Here is a 21809-nt window from a genome sequence, read left to right as displayed (position 1 = left end):
GTCTTTCCTCGGGTCCCACAGATTTTCATTTTGTGTGGATTGCCAGAGATCAAACTGAGCTGGGGTTGCCAACCCTCCAGGATCGCCCTGGAGCCTCTAGAAATGAAATATTAATCTCCTGAACACTGCTGCGAGGGGAGAAAAATCAGAGGGGCATTAAAAAAAAATTGTTTTTTATTTTGTTTGATCATTTTCATTTATTAGTTATAAAACTATTGGAGATGTGGGGGGGGGGGAAAGGCTGTCTGACTGAGGGTCAAGAATCATCCAATCAGGTAATGAAGAGTCTGTTCGCTTTCTAATTGGCCGTGCGTCGTGATAATGGATATGTCAGATGACCAATGGCAGGAGCAGGGAGTGGCAGGTCATGTGATGAAACCCTCCAGGAATAAGTCAAGCCAGAGTTGGCAACCTTAAACAGAACTCAAAATGGCTGCTTGTGTTCAGTGTGGAATTCAGTGTCTCTTCCTAACTGTGCCACCAATTATACGATCTGTGCACCAGATCCCAAGGCCCTGTCACGATATGGCTAACATTCTCCTGTCTATGCTTTGGCACGTTCCCATTTCTCTCGCCTAGATCTGGCTGCAGGACATTGGAAGGCCTCAAAGGGTTAATCAGTTTCCATTTCTCATAAGGATTGTTTAGGATTGTTAATATTTTGTCTTGTGATGATGGCTTGTGCTGAATGGTAGCACGTTCACGAGACCAGAGCAGTTTGAAGGGCTGTTGTTCGTGTCCAACCAGTTGCCATCTCCCCAATAGTTAATTGCCTTGAAACGCTTCCCGTGCTCTCTTGCTCTGGGTGAAAAGGCGAATCGAGCTCCCTCAACTGACACAAAATGAGTATTGCAACATTTTGGTTCACTGCATGGGTCCAACTTAATCTCCTGCCTCTCCTCCCTCCAAATGATCTGTCCCAGATCTCATAACGTATGAAGTTTAATCCTCTTGGCCTTTGCAAGTCTCCTGGGGTCACAAATTATTTTCCTATTTGGGCGCACACAGCTCTTTCAAAGAGTCAGCACAGGCATGATGGGCTGAATGGCCTCCTTCTGTGCTGTAAGATACTATGATACACAAGTCACTTTGTAAAGTTGACCGTAAGCACAGCCTACATTTAGATGTTTTCTTTCTCCCCCGCCATGCATGACGCTTTACCCCACCCACGTTGCTTTGCCTGAGGGGATCTTCTAACCCTGTTACTTGTCCCATCTCAGAGGAGAAGGGGGAAGATTTATTGAAGACAGTTGCGTGCCTTGTCTCCAGTCTGGGCAATCGGTGATCCCAGTAATTCTGCAACAAGGAGCCATAAAAACCCTCCTCCCCAACGCAAAATAGAGTGTGGCAGTACTGTCGAGCCCCCACGGCCAGTCAGTTGGGGAAATCCACTACCCGACATGCTGATACAATACTGGACCTGGAAGGCCCCAGTTTGATTCTCATGTCTATGCTGAATTCTTCAATCTCAACCAGTGTCGCAGCAGGTGTGCTGCATTTGCCCTCAGTGCATGGTGTCAGCTGTGGCTCAGTGGGTAGCACTCTCGCCTCTCAGTCAGAAGGTCGTGGGTTCAAGTCCCACTCAAGAGAATTGAGCACAAAATCCGGGCTGACACTCCTAGCCCAGTACTGAGGGAGTACTGCTTTGTCAGAGGTGCCGTCTTATGGATGAGACATTAAACTGGGGCCCCGTCTGCCCGCTCAGGTGGACGTATAAGATCTCACGACCACTATTTTCTCCCTGGTGTCCTGGCCAATATTTATCCCTCAACCAACATCAATAAAAATTCAGAGTAACCGATCATTATCGCACTGCTATTTGTGGGACCTTCCTGTGCGCAAATTGGCTGCCGCGTTTCCTACATTTGCGGCTAAGGGGTTAGCACCTCAAACGGAAGAGGAAGAGAAAAAACTGGAGATGAAAAGCAATTCTGTGTTTTGGCTGGGCAGTTTCGTCTCTTGTTTCCCCTCCCCCATTGCCAATTGAATGAGAAGTAGAATTCCTTACCATTCTCGGTTGGAAACGCTACCAAAACTGCTCTGCTCTCATGATCATGTAGCGAATGTGTTGGTCTCAATATCTCCTGTAGTGGTTTGTCTGGGATTATGCGATGGGACGGCCTGTGTGTGTATGTATGTATGTGTGTGTGTATCTTATTGTTGGTGTGCATGCTCGTATGCATCTGCGTGCCTTTCAGGTGATGCCCTTGTGCCTCGCAACAACTCCCACAAGGTACGCGTGCATCATCCGTCGGCACATTTGAGCGTTGGACAAGGCAATGTTGACGGTGGAACCCACTGCCGACGTATTGGATGTCGGGAAGCCATTTTTTTTTTTTAATTGTGGAACAACCGAACTCTAAAAGGATGTTCATGGACTTGGCAAAATTATCAGCAAGTCCTGTTTTTAGGTCACTTTGAAATTCTAACGGTAAAATGACCCGTCCGCCATTTTGTAAACAGAGAGGCAAATTGCTGTGACGAGTCTGCTTATCATTTAAGCAAAAGAAAATATGGAACAAGAAACGGTTAAGGGTTTTGTTAACTTGGCAGTCCATTACTCCCGGAGGTGCTGTTTTAGGTGCCCTGGTGTTTCTTTTCCTGCTATTTAACAGCTTGCCTCTGTAGTTTTTTTTGGTTAATTTCTAAAGATCCTCTCGCAAGAGCGGGGCAATGTTGAGTTTTGCTTCTTGATCCCTTTTTCTATCTTCTGACTTTTAGAATTTAAAAAAAAAATTCTTCAAATAATTCTCATAGCCAGAGTTGTGTGGCCATTTTTTTTTTGTTTTTCTTGAAAAGGCCATTCAGCCTCTCAAAAATGAATTTCCCTCCACAGACCGTGTACCTCAGGAATGTAGAAGCTTGTTGTCTTTTTGGTTCTGCTCAGCAATGTACTGTGAAGACACGTATCCAGTTTAAATCCATGTTCCCATTACTTTTCATGTATCTCAAGCTGCACATACTAACCCAATCTTGGTGTTCTGATTTAGGATTTCACCATCAATGAAGCAACAGCGCTAGGAACAGCCCTTTCCCAAAACCTTCTGGCCCTGTCAAATTCAATACAGGACAAATCAACGAGTAAGAAATACAAGTGCAAATAGAACTGAGTTCCTGGGCGTTGTGGGCTGGATTACCAGCATGCCCGGGCCAGATATGGCCCATTGGACCACCCTGATCTGCTCTATCCCCCTCCCCACCTCTTCAATCTGCTGAGTGAGGCAACCAACCGTGGGCAAACCTGCAACAACTTTAAGGTCCATACACAGCCCTCCACCCCACCAAGGGCAACCCAGGATACCACCGGTCCATTAAACTGTCGAACGCAGGTTACACCAAAGACCATCAGTGCAAGAGGGTATCATCTTAACATTAGAGCTAGGCCATTCAGGAGTGAAATCAGGAAGCATTGATAGATTTCTGCTGGGTAAGGGTATTAAAGGTTTCGGAACCAAGGCAGGTAGATGGAGTTAAGATACAGATCAGCTGCGATCTAATTGAACGGCGGAACAGGCTCGAGGGACTGAATGGCCTCCTGTTCCTATGTTACTTTTCTCGAAGTTATGAAATCTCATCGGGGGGAGGGCAGACTCTCCTTGCACCAGGCCCCTCCCCTTCTGTCACAACATCATTCAAAGAGGCGGGGCTGGTGAGACAACTCCCCCCGCCAGAAATCCTTCCAGTTTTGCCGTTCCTGCGGGTGCTAAGCACTAAGCAGGCGTATTTACAGTACCGACACGAAGGCGAAGAACCTCATGCCAGCTTCCTCATGCAGCTGCAAAGAAATCGCTGCCATTTGTAGGGAAATGGTGTTAGGGAAATTGATGGGATTGAAGGCCGATAAATCCCCAGGGCCTGATAATCTACATCCTAGGGTACTTAAAGAAGGGCCCTAGAAATTGTTGATGCTTTGCGGATCATCTTCCAGCATTCAATGGAATCTGGAACAGTACCCATGGATTGGAGGGTAGCTAATGTTACCCCACTATTCAAAAAAGGTGGTAGAGAGAAAACAGGGAATTACAGACCGGTAAGCCTGACATCGGTAGTGGGGAAAATGCTAGAGTCCATTATAAAAGATGTAATAGCAGAGCACTTGGAAAACAGTGACAGGATCGGACAAAGTCAACATGGATTTACAAAAGGTAAATCGTGCTTGACTAACCTACTGAGGATGTAACTGGTAAAATAGATAAGGGAGAACCAGTGGATGTGGTGTATTTGGACTTTCAGAAGGCTTTTGATAAGGTCCCACATAAGAGATTAGCGTGTAAAGTTAAGGCACATGGGATTGGGGGCAAGGTATTGACTTGGATAGAGAACTGGTTGGCAGACAGGAAGCAAAGAGTTGGAATAAACGGGTCTTTTTCAGAGTGGCAAGCAGTGACTAGTGGGGTACCGCAGGGATCGGTCCTTGGGCCCCAGCTATTCACAATATATATTAATGATCTAGACAAGGGAACTAGATGTAATATCTTCAAATTTGCAGACGACACAAAGCTGGGTGGGCGTGTGTGCTGTGAGGAGGATGCCGAGAAACTCCAGTCTGATTTGGACAGGTTGGCTGATTGGGTAAAAGCATGGCAGATGCAATATAATGTGGATAAATGCGAGGTTATCCATTTTGGTGGCAAAAACAGGAAGGCAGATTATTATCTGAATGGCAATAGATTGGGAGAAGGGGAAGTGCAACGAGACCTGGGTGTCCTTGTGCATCAGTCGCTAAAGGTAAGCATGCAGGTGCAGCAGGCGGTTAAGAAGGCAAATGGTATGTTGGCCTTCGTAGCGAGAGGGTTTGAGTACAGGAACAAGGATGTCTTGCTGCAGTTGTACAGGGCCTTGGTGAGACCACATCTTGAGTATTGTGTGCACTTTTGGTCGCCTTATCTGAGGAAGGATGTTCTTTCCATGGAAGGAGTTCAGCGAAGATTCACCAGGCTGATACCTGGGATGGCAGGAATGACATATGAGGAGAGATTGGGTCGATTGGGCTTGTACTCGCCGGAGTTTAGAAGAATGAGGGGATCTCATTGAAACTTATAAAATTCTGACAGGACTGGACAGACTAGATGCAGGAAGGATGTTCCCGATGGTCGGGGAGTCCAGAACCAGGGGTCACAGTCTAAGGATAAGGGGTAGGCCATTTAGGACAGAAATGAGGAGGAATTTCTTCACCCAGAGAGTGGTGAACCTGTGGAATTCTCCACCACAGAAGGCAGTAGAGGCCAATACATTAAATATATTCAAGAAGGAGTTGGATATATTTCTTAAGGCTAAAGGGATCAAGGGGTATGGGGAGAAAGCAGGGACCGGGTACTGAATTTGGATGATCAGCCATGATCGCATTGAATGGCGGAGCAGGCTCGAGGGGCCGAATGGCCTACTCCTGCTCCTATCTTCTATATTTCTATATTTTTTTTAAAAATTGAGCTCTTTGGCCTAAACGGCCAACCTATTTGGTGCACAGCTCGTTTTCCTGGACCCCATCCTCTCCCCTGCCCCTTTTATGCTAATGCACACATCCACCTGATTTGCAGCGATGTGAAAACACTGGGGGGGCTGAAGTCCAGCCCTGCCGCACTTCCGACAGTGGACCAAGGCTCAAGCAATCGTGGCCCCTTGAACTTTTTATTGTTTAATGGGGATCTGGCACCTCCTTTGGCTAGTATAAGAACTAGAAATAGGAGAATTGGTGGAGTCAGTTGGAATTATGATGCATTGATGCGATAGTGCAAAGAGACCTTTACACTGTCTCTATCCTGTCCTGTACCTCATCTGGAAGTGTTTGATGAGACAGCGCAGAAGGAGATTTACTCAGTATCTAACCTGTCCTGTACCTGACCTGGGAGTGTTTTATAATGACACAAGAGACAGCATTAAGAAAAGTTTGAGAACTAAATAACTAGCCCTTTAATATAGCAAGCCTGTACTCTCCACAGACCATGTGCTCTCAGCTCTGTCATGGATTCAACCCTACTCATTTCTTTTCCTCTGAGGAAAAGACTGACAATGTTTCTCTCTTGTTCCCAAAGGTAAATCAAGTAAACCTTAAGAGTTGCACTCTACATCTTTGACTGGTTTCCTTCCTTGCTAGGACATTCCATGGTTGCAGTAGCTCATGGTCAGCATAGCAATCAGTCATCACTATCTGCACTTATCCTCCTAACACTCAGCCCCATTCCTAATCGGATGGGTTGTGGCATGGTGTTTGGGGGTGCTTGTGATGGCATGTTTGACCATACATGTGATATGTGTTTGGGGAATTGAATGACAGAGTGCTTGAGGGGTGGTGTGGTGGGGTGTTTGGGGTTTGTGTGTCTGGGTGTTTTGACATGTATGTGATGTTATTTGGGTGTGCATGTGATGGAGCTTTTGGGTAGTGTGAGTTGACAGTGTTTTGGGGAATGAGTGATGGGATGCTAAGGATGCAAGTAATCGGGGTTTTAGGAGTGACTGGTTAATAAGGGTGTGATTGATGGGGTGCCTGGGGTACAAGTGTTTGGGCTGCAGGTGATTGAGTATTCGGGGTTGCCTGTGATGGGACGTCGGAGGGTGTGTGATGGGACGTCGGCGGGTGTAACTAGCAGGATGGATAAGGTGGAACAAGTGGATGTGGTGTATTTGGATTTTCAGCAGGCATTCGATAAGGTGCCACACAAGAGGTTATTAAACAAAATTAGGGCTCATGGGATTGGGGGTAATATACCAGCACGGATTGAGGATTGGTTAACGGACAGAAAACAGAGAGTAGGAATAAACGGGTCATTTTCGGGTTGGCAGGCTATAACTAGTGGGGTACCACAAGGATCAGTGCTTGGGCCTCAGCTATTCACAATCTACATCAATGATTTGGATGAGGGGACCAAATGTAATATATCCAAGTTTGCTGATGATACAAAGCTAAGTGGGAATGTAAGTTGTGAGGAGGATGCAAAGAGGCTTCAAGGGGATATAGACAGGCTAAGTGAGTGGGCAAGAACATGGCAAATGGAATATAATGTGGAGAAATGTGAAGTTATCCATTTTGGTAGGAAAAATAGAAAAGCAGAGTATTTTTTAAATGGTGAGAGATTGGGAAATGTTGGTGTTCAGAGGGACCTGGGTGTCCTTGTACACGAATCATTGAAAGTTAACATGCAGATGCAGCAAGCAATTAGGAAAGCAAATGGTATGTTGGTCTTTATTTCAAGAGGATTTGAGTAAAAGAGTAAAGATGTCTTACTGCAATTATATAGGGCCTTGGTGAGACCACACCTGGAGTATTGTGTACAGTTTTGGTCTCCTTACCTAAGGAAGGATACACTTGCCATAGAGGGAGTGCAACGAAGGTTCACCAGACTGGTTCCTGGGATGGGGGGATTGTCCTATGAGGACAGATTGAGTAGACTAGGCCTATATTCTCTAGAGTTTAGAAGAACGAGAGGTGATCTCATTGAAACATACAAAATTCTTACAGGGCTTGACAGGGTAGATGCTGGGAGGATGTTTCCCCTGGCTGGGGAGTCTAGAACCAGGGGTCACAGTGTCAGAATAAGGGGTCGGCCATTTAGGACTGAGATGAGGAGACATTTCTCACTCAGAGGGTGGTGAATCTTTGGAATTCTCTACCCCAGAGGGCTGTGAATGCTTAGTCGTTGAGTATATTCAAGGCAGAGATCGATAAGACTTTTGATTATTAAGGGAATCAAGGGATATGGGGATAGTACAGGAAAGTGGAGTTGAGGTAGATCAGCCATGATCTTATTGAATGGCGGAGCAGGCTCGAGGGGCCGAATGGCCTCCTCCTGCTCCTATTTCTTGTCCTTATGTGACGGGATGTTGGACGGTGTGTGACGGGATGTTGGATCTTGTGATGGGACTTTGAATGGTGTATGCTGGGATGTTGGATCTTGTGTGATGGGACTTTGAATGGTGTCTGCTGGGATGTTGGATCTTGGGTGATGTGACTTTGAATGGTGTGTGCTGGGATGTTGGATTTTGTGTGATGGGACTTTGGATAGTGTGTGATGGGAAGGCATGTTTTGAGATGGAATGTAATGAGATGATGTGTGGGTGATATGACGACTGTCATGGAGTAAATAATAACCAAAAGTAACTCTTTTTCACAGGGGAGTTTATCCGAGCACTTTACGAATCTGAAGAGAACTGCGAGGTAGACCCAGCCAAGTGCACCTTTTCCACTTTGGCTGATCACCAGGCCAACCTGAGGATGTGCTGCGAGCTGGCACTTTGCAAGATCGTCAACTCCCATTGGTCAGTGCTGGTGTAACGTGACAGATGAATAACCAGTAGAAATCAATCATTGGTGCCAGGGACTGAAGACGAGAGCACTGTCCAGACAGTTGTGGGGCCTTAAATCCAACCTGACAGAGGAAAACAGAGATCTCTTACTTCCAATAAACATTATCTAGCATGCTTTGTTGGAATATATTCCCATTGGGACCAGGGTTCCAATCCAACCCAAGGAGAGGGGATGACCCTTCTCTGATGAGGTTCATTGTTTCCTTTAACTTCTGGTACCTTGCTTCAAATCCAGCTTGGACAGAAAGGGTGAACTATTCCATCATCTAAGAGACTGGGTAGTACAGTAGTTGAGGGAACTGTCCACTGATTCTTGGAGCACGATTCAAATCCAGGGAGAGGCCAGCTCCCTCTCTGTTGAGGGCCAAGTGATTCGAGCATCTATCCAGACAAGGGGTGGAGGGGGTGAGGTGAAACAATCCCTCATCGGAGGATTGGGTTGTGCGGTGACATACTGGGGGTAGATTTTCAACTTGCTGCCCGAGTTGAAACTGACTTCAGTGGAAACCAAAATTGGGCTCTTTGTATAAACGGTGTCTGAATCCTAACACCAGATTTACAAGGATGATACCAGAACTGAGAGGTTCTAACTATCAGGAAAGACTGAACAGGCTGGGGCTCTTTTCTCTAGAAAAGAGAAGGCTGAGGTGTGGCCTGATAGAGATCTTTAAAATTATGAAGGAGTTCCATAGAGTAGAGGTAGAGAAGTTGTTTCCACTTGTGGGGAGTCCAAAACTAGGGCATATGAGTACAAGATAGTCACTAATAAATCCAATAAGAAATTCAGGAGAAACTTCTTTGCCCAGAGAATGGTTAGGATGTGGAACTCGCTACCACAAGGAGTAGTTGAGGCAACTAGCATAGATGTGTTTAAGGTACTTAAGGAAGTGGCCCTAGAAATAGTAGATGCATTGCTGGTCATCTTCCAACATTCAATAGACTCTGGAACAGTACCCATGGATTGGAGGGTAGCTAATGGTACCCCACTGTTCAAAAAAGGTGGTAGAGAGAAGACGGGGAATTACAGACTGGTGAGCCTGACATCGGTAGTGGGGAAAATGCTAGAGTCCATTATAAAAGATGTAATAGCAGAGCACTTGGAAAACAGTGACAGGATCGGACAAAGTCAACATGGATTTAGAAAAGGTAAATTGTGCTTGACTAATCTACTGGAATTTTTTGAGGATGTAACTGGTAAAATAGATAAGGGAGAACCAGTGGATGTGGTGTACAGGAAACTTTGGTTTATCCGGAGGTTATATGCCCGGAATACTCGATCTAACGGCAAAAATCACGAGCTGTTTTCTATATGTTTTTTTAGTTCCGGTTGCTTTTTTTTCCCCAGTCAAGCACTGCAAGGTCTGTAGCTATAGCAACAGCTTCAGCTACAGACGCTTGCAGCTGCAGCCGACTGTTTTGAAGCTGTTGCTAAGCAACAGGGTTTGTTGATTCACACGGAGCTTCTCAGTTCCGTATGTTTAAACATTAACTCTGGTACGTTCGGCACTTTTGATGTTACGGCACCAGCTCGGTCCCGTCAGTGCCGGATATCAGAAAGTTTCCTGTACTTGGACTTTCAAAAGGCTTTTGATAAGGTCCCGCATAAGAGATTAGCGTGCAAAGTTAAGGCACATGGGATTGGGGCAAGGTGTTGACTTGGATAGAGAACTGGTTGGCAGGCAGAAAGCAAAGAGTTGGAATAAACGGGTCTTTTTCCGAGTGGCAGGCAGTGACTAGTGGGGTACCGCAGGGATCGGTCCTAGGACCCCAGCTATTCACAATATATATTAATGATCTAGACGAGGGAACTAGATGTAATATCTCCAAGTTTGCAGATGACACAAAGCTGGGTGGGCATGTGTGCTGTGAGGAGGATGCCGAGAAACTCCAGGATGATTTGGACAGGTTGGGTGATTGGGCAGAAGCATGACAGATGCAATATAACGTGGATAAGTGCGAGGTTATCCACTTTGGTGTCAAAAACAGGAAGGCAGATTATTATCTGAATGGCAATAGATTGGGAGAAGGGGAAGTGCAATGAGACCTGGGTGTCCTTGTGCACCGGTCACTGAAAGTAAGCATGCAGGTGCAGCAGGCGGTTAAGAAGGCAAATGGTATGTTGGCCTTCGTGGCGAGAGGGTTTGAGTACAGGAACAAGGATGTCTTGCTGCAGTTGTACAGGGCCTTGCTGAGACCGCACCTTGAGTATTGTGTGCAGTTTTGGTCGCCTTATCTGAGGAAGGATGTTCTTGCCATGGAGGGAGTGCAGCGAAGATTCACCAGGCTGATACCTGGGATGGCAGGAATGACGTATGAGGAGAGATTGGGTCGATTGGGCTTACACTCGCTGGAGTTTAGAAGAATGAGAGGGGATCTCATTGAAACTTATAAAATTCTAACAGGACTAGACAGACTAGATGCAGGAAGGATGTTCCCGATGGTCGGGGAGTCCAGAACCAGGGGTCACAGCCTAAGGATAAGGATAAGATAAGCCATTTGGGACAGAGATGAGGAATTTCTTCACCCAGAGAGTGGTGAACCTGTGGAATTCTCTACCACAGAAGGCAGTAGAGGCCAATTCATTAAATATATTCTAGAAGGAGTTGGATATATTTCTTAAGGCTAAAGGGATCAAGGGATATGGAGAGAAGGCAGGAACGGGGTACTGAATTTAGATGATCAGCCATGATCTCATTGAATGGCGGAGCAGGCTCGAGGGGCCGAATGGCCTACTCCTGCCCCTATCTTCTATGTTTCTATGGCCTAGAAATTCAGTTGTTAGCGCCAGCCGCTAGCACCTTAGGAGGAGAAGTGGGGCACTAAGCGGCTAGCGCCCGGGCGCGGTGCAATCTGCGCCTCTCGCGAACTTCAGTCAAGATTTAGCGGCGGCGCAAAACCGTAGCACCCGCTCAGATGCGCACGCAGATCCTGACGTCATTTCATGGTGCAACGCCCTTGGTGCGCCCCGATCCGGAACTTCAGTGGCGCCCCCCTTCTGTGCGCCTGGCGCCCCCAGCGACTGGTAGAGGGGAACGGTTCCCAGTCGCTGCGGGGGACACTATTTAAAGGGGACTCCTCCTGCATTATAAGTGGCAGCCATTTTGTGCCAATCCTTCTGTGTGTGAGACAGATATTTGGAGAGAGACAAAGGGAGAGAGCTTTCTGCTTTGACTCAGCGCTCGCACAGGTACTTCTGGCTTCAGGCCAGAGCCTTGCACTTGGATTTAACTTTCAGTGCCATAGCCTAGAGTCGCCACATATAATGGGGGCTGCAATGGGCGGAAACGTTGGCTTTCTGCATTGCATTCAAAGGGCTCAGAGACGCCGTGAGAGAGTGCCAATCATGTCCAAACGGAGAAGGGCCAACAGGCGTCGGCACAGGAGGCCTTACCCACCCAGGGTATACCGCCAGCAGTTCTCATATCTGAACATGTCTGAGGAGCAGTGTGTTCGGAGGCTGCGATACAGAAGGGAGGTGGTCACTGAGATCTGCCACCTGCTTCACAGAGATCTGCAGCCACAGCTGAGGAGCAGGACGTCTCTGTCGGTGGCAGTGAAGGTGATGGTGGCTGTCAACTTCTATGCCACCGGCTCCTTCCAATCCGCTACTGGGGACATTGCCAACATCTCCCAGTTCGCGGTACATTGCTGCATCCGCCAGGTGACCAATGCCCTTTTCAGAAGGAGACGTCAGTACATCTCCTTCCCCATGACCCTGAACAAGCAGCAAGAGCGTGCAATGGGATTTGGAAGAATAGCGGGCTTCCCCATGGTCCAGGGTGCCATTGACTGCACGCATGTGGCTTTGCGGGCACCTCTACAGAATGCCGAGGATTACCGCAACGGGAAGAGCTACCATTCGCTCAACATCCAGTTGGTGTGTGACCACAGGCAGCTCATACTAGCTGTCAATGCCCGCTTTCCAGGCAGCAGCCACGATGCCTTCATCCTGCGCCAGACTTCTGTGGCAGACATTTTCGAAGCCCAGGCTCACCCACGAGGATGGCTTCTCGGGGACAAGGGCTATCCTTTGTGCACCTGGCTGATGACCCCACTCCGTGTGCCCAGCACCCCTGCTGAAGAGCGATACAATGACAGCCATCAAGCTACCAGGAACATCATTGAGCACACGGCACAAGCAACGGTTCCGCTGTCTGGACAGTTCCGGAGGAGCCCTACAGTACTCGCCTGAGCGAGTCTCCCATTTCGTTGTAGTGTGCTGCATGCTGCACAACCTGGCTATCCTCAGGACTCAGCCACTGCCAGCAGACATTGGAGGACCACCGGAGGAGGAGCACCAAGACGGCAGGGAGGCACAAAGTGCAAGGGCCGTCCGTCGGCGGCTTATTGCAACTCGGTTCTAGGCCCCCTCTCAGGGAATGGCTTGTGCCAATGAAAGAACATGAATGGAACCGCTCCGCAAACCCTCAGCCGGTCAAGGCAACAAATAGTTCAAAGTGCAAACATGGACAATCTGAATAAAGAAAATGTTTTATTGTGCAAACTCTGTGCCCTTCCCGCATGACAAATTAATTCAGATAAACCCCCCAAAAAACAGTCAGAGACATAACTGGCTCTCACAACCTTCAGAAAATGAAAAAAAGTTAAACAAAAATGACCATGATCCTCGGCCTTCATATAAAAAACAAACACAACATTCCCGGCCCTCATATAAAAAACAAACACAACATTCCTGGCCCTCATATAAAAAACAAACACAACAGTCTCGGCCTTCATATATAAACACAACATTTGGCCACACCACCTACTTTTTCCCCTGCGAGGGTGATCCGCCTCGCTTCCGCGAGTAGCCCCTTCCCGCCCTGCAGCTCCTCCTCAATGGGACCCCAGTGGTTGCAGCAAGGCTGGGGGAAGGCTGCTGAGGGTCAGATGGTGAGATGGCAGATGCCCTTGGGGGACGGCCTGGACCAGCTCTGGGCCTGGAGGGCCCAGCTGCTGACTGCTCCAACTCTGCTTGGGTGGCAGCAGTCTGTCCTACGGGTGGTGGCAGCTGCAGTGGAGGAGTGACAGTGTTGGCAGCAGGAATGCTGCCAACCTGACAGAGCACAGGCACTCCCTGGTCGGCTGATACACTGGCACTCGCACAGGCCAGCACTGCAGCATGCGCAGCAATGTGCTGAAGCACAGACTGCTGGGCTGCTGCGGCGCGGCGAGGGCCCCGGCGATGCCTGGCCGATCCAGCGAGGGTGGCAGCAGTTAGTGCCCGTGTGGCCCTGATCTGTGTCTGCATCAGACCAGCCAGTGAATGCACGGCACGACTGAGCACTTGGCTGGAAGCCGCCTGTGATGCAGCGAAGTCCTGCTGACTCCTAGCCTGTGCTGCCGTGAATTCCTGCAGACTCCTGGCCTGTGCTGCACTGAATTCCTGCAGACTCCTGGCCTGTGCTGCCCCGAATTCCTGCAGACTCCTGGCCTGTGCTGCCCCGAATTCCTGCAGACTCCTGGCCTGTGCTGCCCCGAATTCCTGCAGACTCCTGGCCTGTGCTGCCCCGAATTCCTGAACACTCCTTGCCAGTGACTTTATGGAGTCAGGCATCCTTGCCACTGCAGCCATGAGCTCAGTGTGCCTGCGCTCAGCCTGGGCGCCCATTTCACCAAGGAGCCGCACCTCCTCTGTGCTCACCGTAGCAGGACTGGAGGCCACACTCACCCTCCGGGGAGAAGGCCGCCGAGCTTCCCCACCCCTCCCGCGTTGCTGCAGCCCGCTGGGCCCCGGAGCTTCACTCTCCTCAGACCCTTCCCCCCTGCTCCCCTCCAGGGAAGACGTGTCCCCATCATGGCCATGGGCTGCCTCGGCTGAGGGTGGCACTGATGGGCCGGCTTCCTCTTCCTCCTCCTCGAATTCAGAATCACTGACAGTGGCAGCTTGAGGGGCCGCCTCCTCACCTGGCGAATCAGCATCTGAAAGCAGGGAGGCACAAGAGTTGCTTTAGTGTGAGGACAGGGCGGCAGCGAGGGAGGCATGAGTGCTGCTATGCACTGCATTGGTTCGATAGTGGCAAAGGATGCTGGTGTGAGGCACAAGTGGAAAGAGAGAGGTCAAAAAGGTGATGACCTTACCATTGCTGTTCAGAACAGGGTCGGCATCTCCACTGGCGACGGGGCCAGTCAGCCGGCCTGCCATAATGCGCTCTACACGCTGCTCCAGGTCGCTGAGCTCTTTCAGGTCTGGATGGCCTCCCCCGGTCCGTAGCTGCTGCCTGCGATTGTGGGCCAGCTTGCCCTGCAAGAGAAAGGACGGCCTCTAAGTACAGTGTCAAGCCCTGATCTTGCCTGCACTGCCTCCCATGGTGGAATAGCCCTGATAGTGTCAAGCCCTCATCTTGCCTGCACTGCCTCCCATGGTGGAATAGCCCTGACAGTGTGTAAAGTGCTGAATGTGCAAGTGGTTTTCATGAGAGTCCCATAGCTCTTGGATGAGGGCTGGGCATTGGGGCTTTCAGGTCCCTTTGGCCAGAAACTTAGGTGCACATGCAGGGATGAAGAGGATAGTGGAAAGGGTACTCACCCTGACAACCCGAGTGAGGTCGTTGAACTTTTTTCTGCATTGAACTGGAGTCCTGGCAACCATGCTGTTGGTGGTCACCCTGTTTGCCACCTTCCTCCAGGCTTTTCGGTACTCGCTGGGAAGCGGCCTCCTCCCACTGTCAGGGAAGGGGACAGGTCGCCTGCACTCCACTGCACCAACCAGTAGCCTCAGGGCTCCCTCGCTAAAGCGCTCCGCTCGCTCCCTAGCCTTCTCTATTGTCCTGGGCATTGAACTGTTGAACCAGCAATGGTCAGGCCTTGCTTCAGGGCTGCAGTGTGCAGGGCGTGGCAGCCAAACAAATCGACCCTCCCCTTTAAGAGCTGACCGGCGCCAGCGTGTCTGCCTTCAATCAGCAACTCGCCGCACCTGCGCTGCGCCCACCCTTGGTGTTAGTGCCTCGGCTCGCCGGCTTAGCGCCTTATGATAGTCGTGCATCGCCTGCTTTAGTGCAGCAACAACCTCTTGGGGCGATGCAACTCAATTTCGGCAAAGGTGGCTCTAAGTTGCGCCAGGCGCTAAATTTAGCGAACGCCCGGCTGTAACGCCCCAGACGTGGCGATACTGAATTTCTAGACCTATGTGTTTAAAGGGAAGCTAGATAGGTACATGAGGGAGAAAGGAACAGAAGGATATGCTGATATGGTGAGATGAAGAGGGGTGGGATGGGGCTCGTGTGGAGCATAAACACCAGCACAGACCAGTTGGGTCGAATGGCCTGTTTCTCTGCTGTACGTTTTATGTAATTCAATGTGAAGTTTTACATCTTAATGACAAGTTGATAATCTACCCCACTGCATTTTCTTTAGTTCTAGGAGTTCAAATCCAACAATGCCAAATGGACAGAGTTCTCCTTTCTCTAGTTTGGAAGGGGGCACTGTATCGCTGAGATCTCACTGCTGGGTCTTGCTTGTCGGTCATGGGAACTTAGTCGACACAACTTGGGACGAGTTCCTCACACAAGAGGCCTCACTGTTGAGCTTGATAATTTGTACCTTGAAGTCGCAGTTACTGTGTGATTTATTCTATTAGTATAAAATTTCATTGTGTTCCTATTTTACCATTTTGGTTGTGTGTGTGTGTGTTTTGTTTTATTTCAGTGAATCAAACAAAATACCTTCGTCGACTTCTCCAGATTCTCGTCACTCTCTGGAAACGCGAACTCTCGCTCAGGGTATAGCACCGTGGGTGTTCGCTGCACTTCAGATCCTCGCCAAAAGAACTGTCCTTTTATGCTAGCCTGGAGAGTTGAGTGTTGGCAAGCTATTTGACTGCGGGCCGCCTCACGGACAATTCCAACGTCCACACGTGTGCTACCTCGCTGGGGCAGCTCGATAGCAGTCGGGAAGGGAACTCTGGCTGACTTTTCTCCCTCTGGCCAGGGGTGCTGAGGTCAACTGGAAACCCCTCTCTTCCCCACCCTCACCCCAGGCCATCATCACTCCAATTGAGGTCAGCTAACTCAGCACAAACTGGGAATGGAACCATGGAACCTTCCAGGTCTGTGTAGCCCAGTACCAGACCACACAGGTCATTTACAAACAGAATCGTACAGCACATAAGGAGGCCAGTCGGCCTATCATGCATGTCCCAGCTCTTGGAAAGAGCTATCCAGTTAGTCGTGCTCTTCCCTCATAGCCCTGTCATTTTTTCCACTTAAAATATTTATCCAATTCTCTTTTGAAAGTTACTTTTGAATGTGCTTTCATCGCCCTTTCAGGCAGTGCATTCCAGATCATAAGTCGCTGCATAAAAAGACCTGCTGACTCAGAGAGGAGAGCTGAACACCTGAGGGTGCTTTTATATTTAACCCTCTGCAACGTGATATTTAACAGGGCTTCCATTTCACTAACTACACAGTGCCTCTTTGTCCTCAGTTAAGGTGACCGACTTTTATAATTTTTTGCCTTTGCTCTCTCTCTACTTTAAACAGCGTCTTTCCTCGTGAGCTGAAGGAAGTCTTCGCCTCCTGGAGGCATCGCTGTGCCGAGCGTGGCAGGGAAGACATCGCCGACCGCCTGATCAGCGCCTCCTTGTTCCTCCGCTTCCTCTGCCCCGCTATCATGTCTCCCAGCCTCTTTAACCTGATGCAGGAGTATCCGGACGACCGCACCTCCCGAACTTTGACCCTTATAGCAAAAGTCATTCAAAATCTGGCCAACTTTACCAAGTAAGTCCTTCCAGGCACGAGGAAGCCCTGCTCCCCATAACACTAGCCCACTCAGTGGGTAATGTAGCCTGTGGGGCTGGTGTAAGGGAGTTGGGAGGTAAGTGTTAGTGGTGACCCTGTACTAGAAATCCTACTGGAACAATATAATTCGTAGCAATTTAATAACAGTGCTGGTCTGGGTGTCTTTTGACTGCGTAACCAAGGCCAAAGGGACTGGTAGCTTATCATCCCTTTAACTATTTGGTTACTTTTCAATACTAATTATATTGCTGTAAAAACAATGCTCTATGTTGTTGGATTTATATAGGGTATTGTCATATATCCCTATTGACCTTATGTGGAGGTATTATAGGATATTGTCATACATCCTTTATCTCAAAACAAGTATGAGGACAAGGAAACACTAAAAATGTCCAGCTAATACTCTTTATTAAATCTGTATATGAGATATAGCTACCAATACTCATGTTTGCGACTTCCCTGAGGAGTCCTTAGTACATGTCATCTTGACTGCTTTAAGTCAGCCTCAGCAAGACTAGATTCAAGTTCCCCCAGGAGCTCCAGTGTGTTGTATTTTTATAGGTTTGATGACCTAGGACAAATGTGGGTCCCATATGTCATCACATTCTGTGCGTATGCTGTTGACACGTAAGCTCGTTTAGTGGTGAGGTTAGCTGCTACCATTTGTTGTGCAGGCCTTGGACATCTTGGGTTGTTTATTACACGTCAGACATCCCTCACATGAGTGGTCATTAGTCCTCTGTCGCATTCAAAGTCTCATATAGCCATTGCAGAATGAGTACTAATATGTGGATTATATGGCCCAGAAATTGGTGTCGGGGGCTTCCCGCGGGTGCAAGCCCCCGACCTACACTTACCTAACGCGCCGACAGCTGAAGCCTGGCCCAGCGTGGATTTCCTGTCAGTGGCCCGGTTCAGCTCCCAGCGCGCTGTGCTTGCATGATCCAGCAGCGTAGTCAGTTCGATGCGTCGGCTGGGATCACGTGAGCACTGGACAACCAATCGGAGGTTGCAAAAGTTCATTCATGAGTTTGATAGTAAGAACTGTCAAACTCATGAAAACTCCGGGCGCCCAAAACAGTACTTAAACTTGAAATAAAATTTTAAAAAACATCGCACTACTTAAATGAACTATAAATAACTTTAAAAAACTATTTTAAACAATAATTTTAAATTTTGAAAAAAATAATTTAATAAAAAAATCGGGGCTAAAAATACATTTACCTTACTGTAAAGTCTTTAAAAATAATAAACCTGTGGAAAAAATGTTCTAATTTTAATTAATTGACCACTTACCTTTTAAAATGAAGTCCTTACGTCTGCTTTTTCATTTGTAAAAAGTTGAGGCCTTCACGCACGGGCAAACCTGTAAAAAAGGAAGTTCAACGCGAATGCGCAGACTCCTGCGTGCACGCGTTCGACCTCTGAACCCCTTCGTTCAGAGGTTCGGAAATGCCGGTTTCCCGCGCATGCGCAGTGCATGCAAGAAACCGGCACTTCCATCGGGTCCACGCATGGGTACTCCGTCCGTACTCGCGCGTTGGGACCCGAATTTCTGGGCCAATATTTTAAAAGCTTACAATAGTTCTTATAGAATCATAGAATGGTACAGCACATTGTGCCTGTGCTGGCTCTTTGAAAGAGCGATCCAATTAGTCCCGTTCCCCTGCTCTCTCCCCATAGCCCTGCAAAATGTTTCCTTTTTAAGTATTCATCCAATTCTCTTTTGAAAGTTATTACTGAATCTGCTTCTTTTACCCTTTCAGGCAGAGCATTCCAGATCACAACTCGCTGCGTGAATTACTTTCTCCTCATGTCGCCTCTGGTTCAATTGCCAATTACCTTAAATCTGTGTCCTCTGGTTATCGACCCCTCTGCCACTGGAAACAGTTTCTCCTTATTTAACCTATGAAAACCCTTCATGATTTTGAACACCTTTATCAAATCTCCCCTTAACCTTCTCTGCTCTAAGGAGAACAATCTCAGTCTCTCCACATAACTGAAGTCCCTCAACCCTGGTACCATTCTAGTAAATCTCCTCTGCACCCTCTCCCAGGCCTGGACATCCTTCCTAAAATGTGGTTATTAATTAGTGATCATTAGTTCCCTATAGTATTCAAAATCTCGTGGCCATTGCAGAATGAGTACTGATATGTGGATATATATTTTAAATGCTTACTGTGGTTATTCTACCTTGTACACCTATAACTACAGATGTGATGTATGTTTTTTTTATTTGTTGGGGAGACAAATTAGAAATGAACTGAAGTAGCTTGTGTTGCTATTGTGCTGCTTTTCTTCCACCTCCTTGTGTTTAGATTCGGCAGCAAGGAGGACTACATGTCGTTCATGAATGAATTTCTGGAGCTCGAGTGGGGCAGCATGCAGCAGTTCCTGATGGAGATCTCTAATCCAGACACGGTGACCAATGCGGCCAGCTTTGAGGGCTACATTGACCTGGGCCGAGAGCTCTCCACGCTGCACTCCCTCCTGTGGGAGGTGCTGCCTCAGCTCAGCAAGGTGAAGTGCTAAAACTCACTCAGACAGGTTCAGTGGGACTTTAGGGAATGCGAAGAAAAGGAAGTTGATGGGAAATGTGTGTGTAATGGGGTCAATGGGAAGTTGGTTGGTTCCATTGGGCCTGTGGATGTTAGTGGTTGGATCCATTAGCGTTCTTTTTATGGAGGGTGAATGGGATATGTTTGGGTCTATTGGGATCCTGTCCCTGTGGAGTGACTGGGATTTTGTATATTTGGAGTGAATAGGGAGTGGTTGGGTCCATTGACATTCTGTACATGTGGAGTGAATGGGGAGTGGTTGGGTCCACTGACATTCTGTACATGTGGAGTGAATGGGGAGTGGTTGGGTCCACTGACATTCTGTACATGTGGAGTGAATGGGGAGTGGTTGGGTCCACTGACATTCTGTACATGTGGAGTGAATGGGGAGTGGTTGGGTCCATTGACATTCTGTACATGTGGAGTGAATGGGGAGTGGTTGGGTCCACTGACATTCTGTACATGTGGAGTGAATGGGGAGTGGTTGGGTCCACTGACATTCTGTACATGTGGAGTGAATGGGGAGTGGTTGGGTCCACTGACATTCTGTACATGTGGAGTGAATGGGGAGTGGTTGGGTCCATTGACATTCTGTACATGTGGAGTGAATGGGGAGTGGTTGGGTCCATTGACATTCTGTACATGTGGAGTGAATGGGGAGTGGTTGGTATTACGTCCGTGAATGATTGAGACACGGACAGCAGGAGTGGAACAAAATAAGTCTTTACTGATGGAAGTCAATAGTGAAACTGAAACAACAGAGGCTCACTAGCGCCTTTTATACAGGGGTGGTCACTGCCGGTACTGCAGTCTGAGACCAGTTATTCTCTTAAAGGTACATACACAACAATTCCTCCCCTTTTAGATAAACAGTACATAACATTCATTTAACAACTAAATGATAACTAATTACAATCACAATTACTGTTGCTAGATACATTGGTTAAGTTTAAGCAATTATAAGTTCAGTCTTTGAGGAGGCTTCCTGATTCTGTCTGGATAACGCCTCTTTGGGGTATCAGGTTCTTCTGGCAATGTTGAGTCGGGATCAATGTCGTTGTTTGGTTCATCTGCTTCCAATATTACCGGTTCTGCGGTAGCTGCAATTGGAACGTCGATTTCATTACCAGGTGTATCAGATCGTGGTGTGGAGTTGACGTTTTCCAGTGACTCTAGAATCTGGTCAGCATGGCGTCTTACAATGCTCTCCCCAACGTCCACGGTATACATGAGAGGTCCTTGTCGTGTACAAATCGTTCCTGGCTGCCATTTCTCTGTGCGGTAGTCCTGGGCCAAAACTGGTTGACCTATCTTAAAACTCCTGGTCGGCCTTTCATTCATATTCTGAAACTGCCTGTTCTCCACATCTCTTCGGACGTTTGGCTTAACCAAATCCAAGCGGCATCGTAGTCTTCGATTGAAGAACATCATGGCTGGAGTTTGGTTGGTAACCGCATGTGTCGCATTCCGGTAGGCAAACAAGAAGTTGTCCACCTTGTGTTGTAGGGGTATATCTTCATTACACATTGCCTTGATAGCCTTCTTGAATGTTTGGACAAACCTCTCGGCCAATCCATTAGTGGCTGGATGATATGGGGCGGATGTGTAATGCTTAACACCATTGTTCTTTAAGAACCTCCGGAACTCTTCAGACACAAACTGTGGTCCATTGTCAGAGCAAATCTGTTCAGGCAGCCCATTCCTGGCGAATATGGTTCGTAAAACTGCGATAGTTTTTTCCGTGGTGGTTGAGGACATTTTTATTACCTCTGGCCACTTTGAATGTGCATCCACCGCAATTAAAAACATCGAGTCCATGAAGGGACCAGCAAAATCAATGTGCACCCTTTGCCATGGAGATGAGGGCCACTCCCATGGATGCAGAGGAGCTTGTGGTGGGGCGTTTTGGACCTTCTGGCATCCTGCACAGCTCTTGGTCATCTCTTCGATTTCTCTATCGATTCCCGGCCACCACACAAACGCTCTGGCTAAGTTCTTCATTTTTACCCCACCCAGATGACCCTCATGAAGCTCATTGAGCACTCTATCCGTCAACTTAGGTGGAATTACTACTCTGGATCCACACATCAAGGTTCCTCTGCACACTGACAGCTGTTCTCTTCTCGGCGAGAATGCTGGCAGCAGTGGTTCGCCATGAGCTGGCCATCCCTTCACCGTTAAATCATAGACCCGTGATAGTGTCGGGTCATTC

General features: G+C 48.1%; 1 protein-coding gene across 4 annotated transcripts in view; it reads left to right on the top strand.

Moving 5' to 3' along the window:
* The window catches only part of LOC147095740 (ras/Rap GTPase-activating protein SynGAP-like), a 756836-nt gene that overhangs the window by 655509 nt on the left and 79518 nt on the right, over positions 1-21809 (top strand). For all 4 annotated transcript variants that reach the window (XR_015074821.1, XR_015074822.1, XM_085974793.1 and 1 more), the window contains 3 exons: positions 8109-8253; positions 16782-17018; positions 19358-19559. Coding sequence is in view for 2 of the 4 variants with exons in the window: in XM_085974793.1 (XP_085830919.1) it covers positions 8109-8253; positions 16782-17018; positions 19358-19559 (584 nt within the window). In the remaining 2 variants the exon portion in view is untranslated. The remainder of the gene's footprint in view (positions 1-8108; positions 8254-16781; positions 17019-19357; positions 19560-21809) is intronic.

Source organism: Somniosus microcephalus, unplaced genomic scaffold (assembly GCF_052327205.1).
Source record: "Somniosus microcephalus isolate GS21.2 unplaced genomic scaffold, FLI_Smic_1.0 unresolved_chr1, whole genome shotgun sequence".
Taxonomy (NCBI): Eukaryota; Metazoa; Chordata; class Chondrichthyes; order Squaliformes; family Somniosidae; genus Somniosus; species Somniosus microcephalus.
Note: the sequence above shows the minus strand (reverse complement) of the source record. Positions and strands in the feature narration are given on the sequence as shown.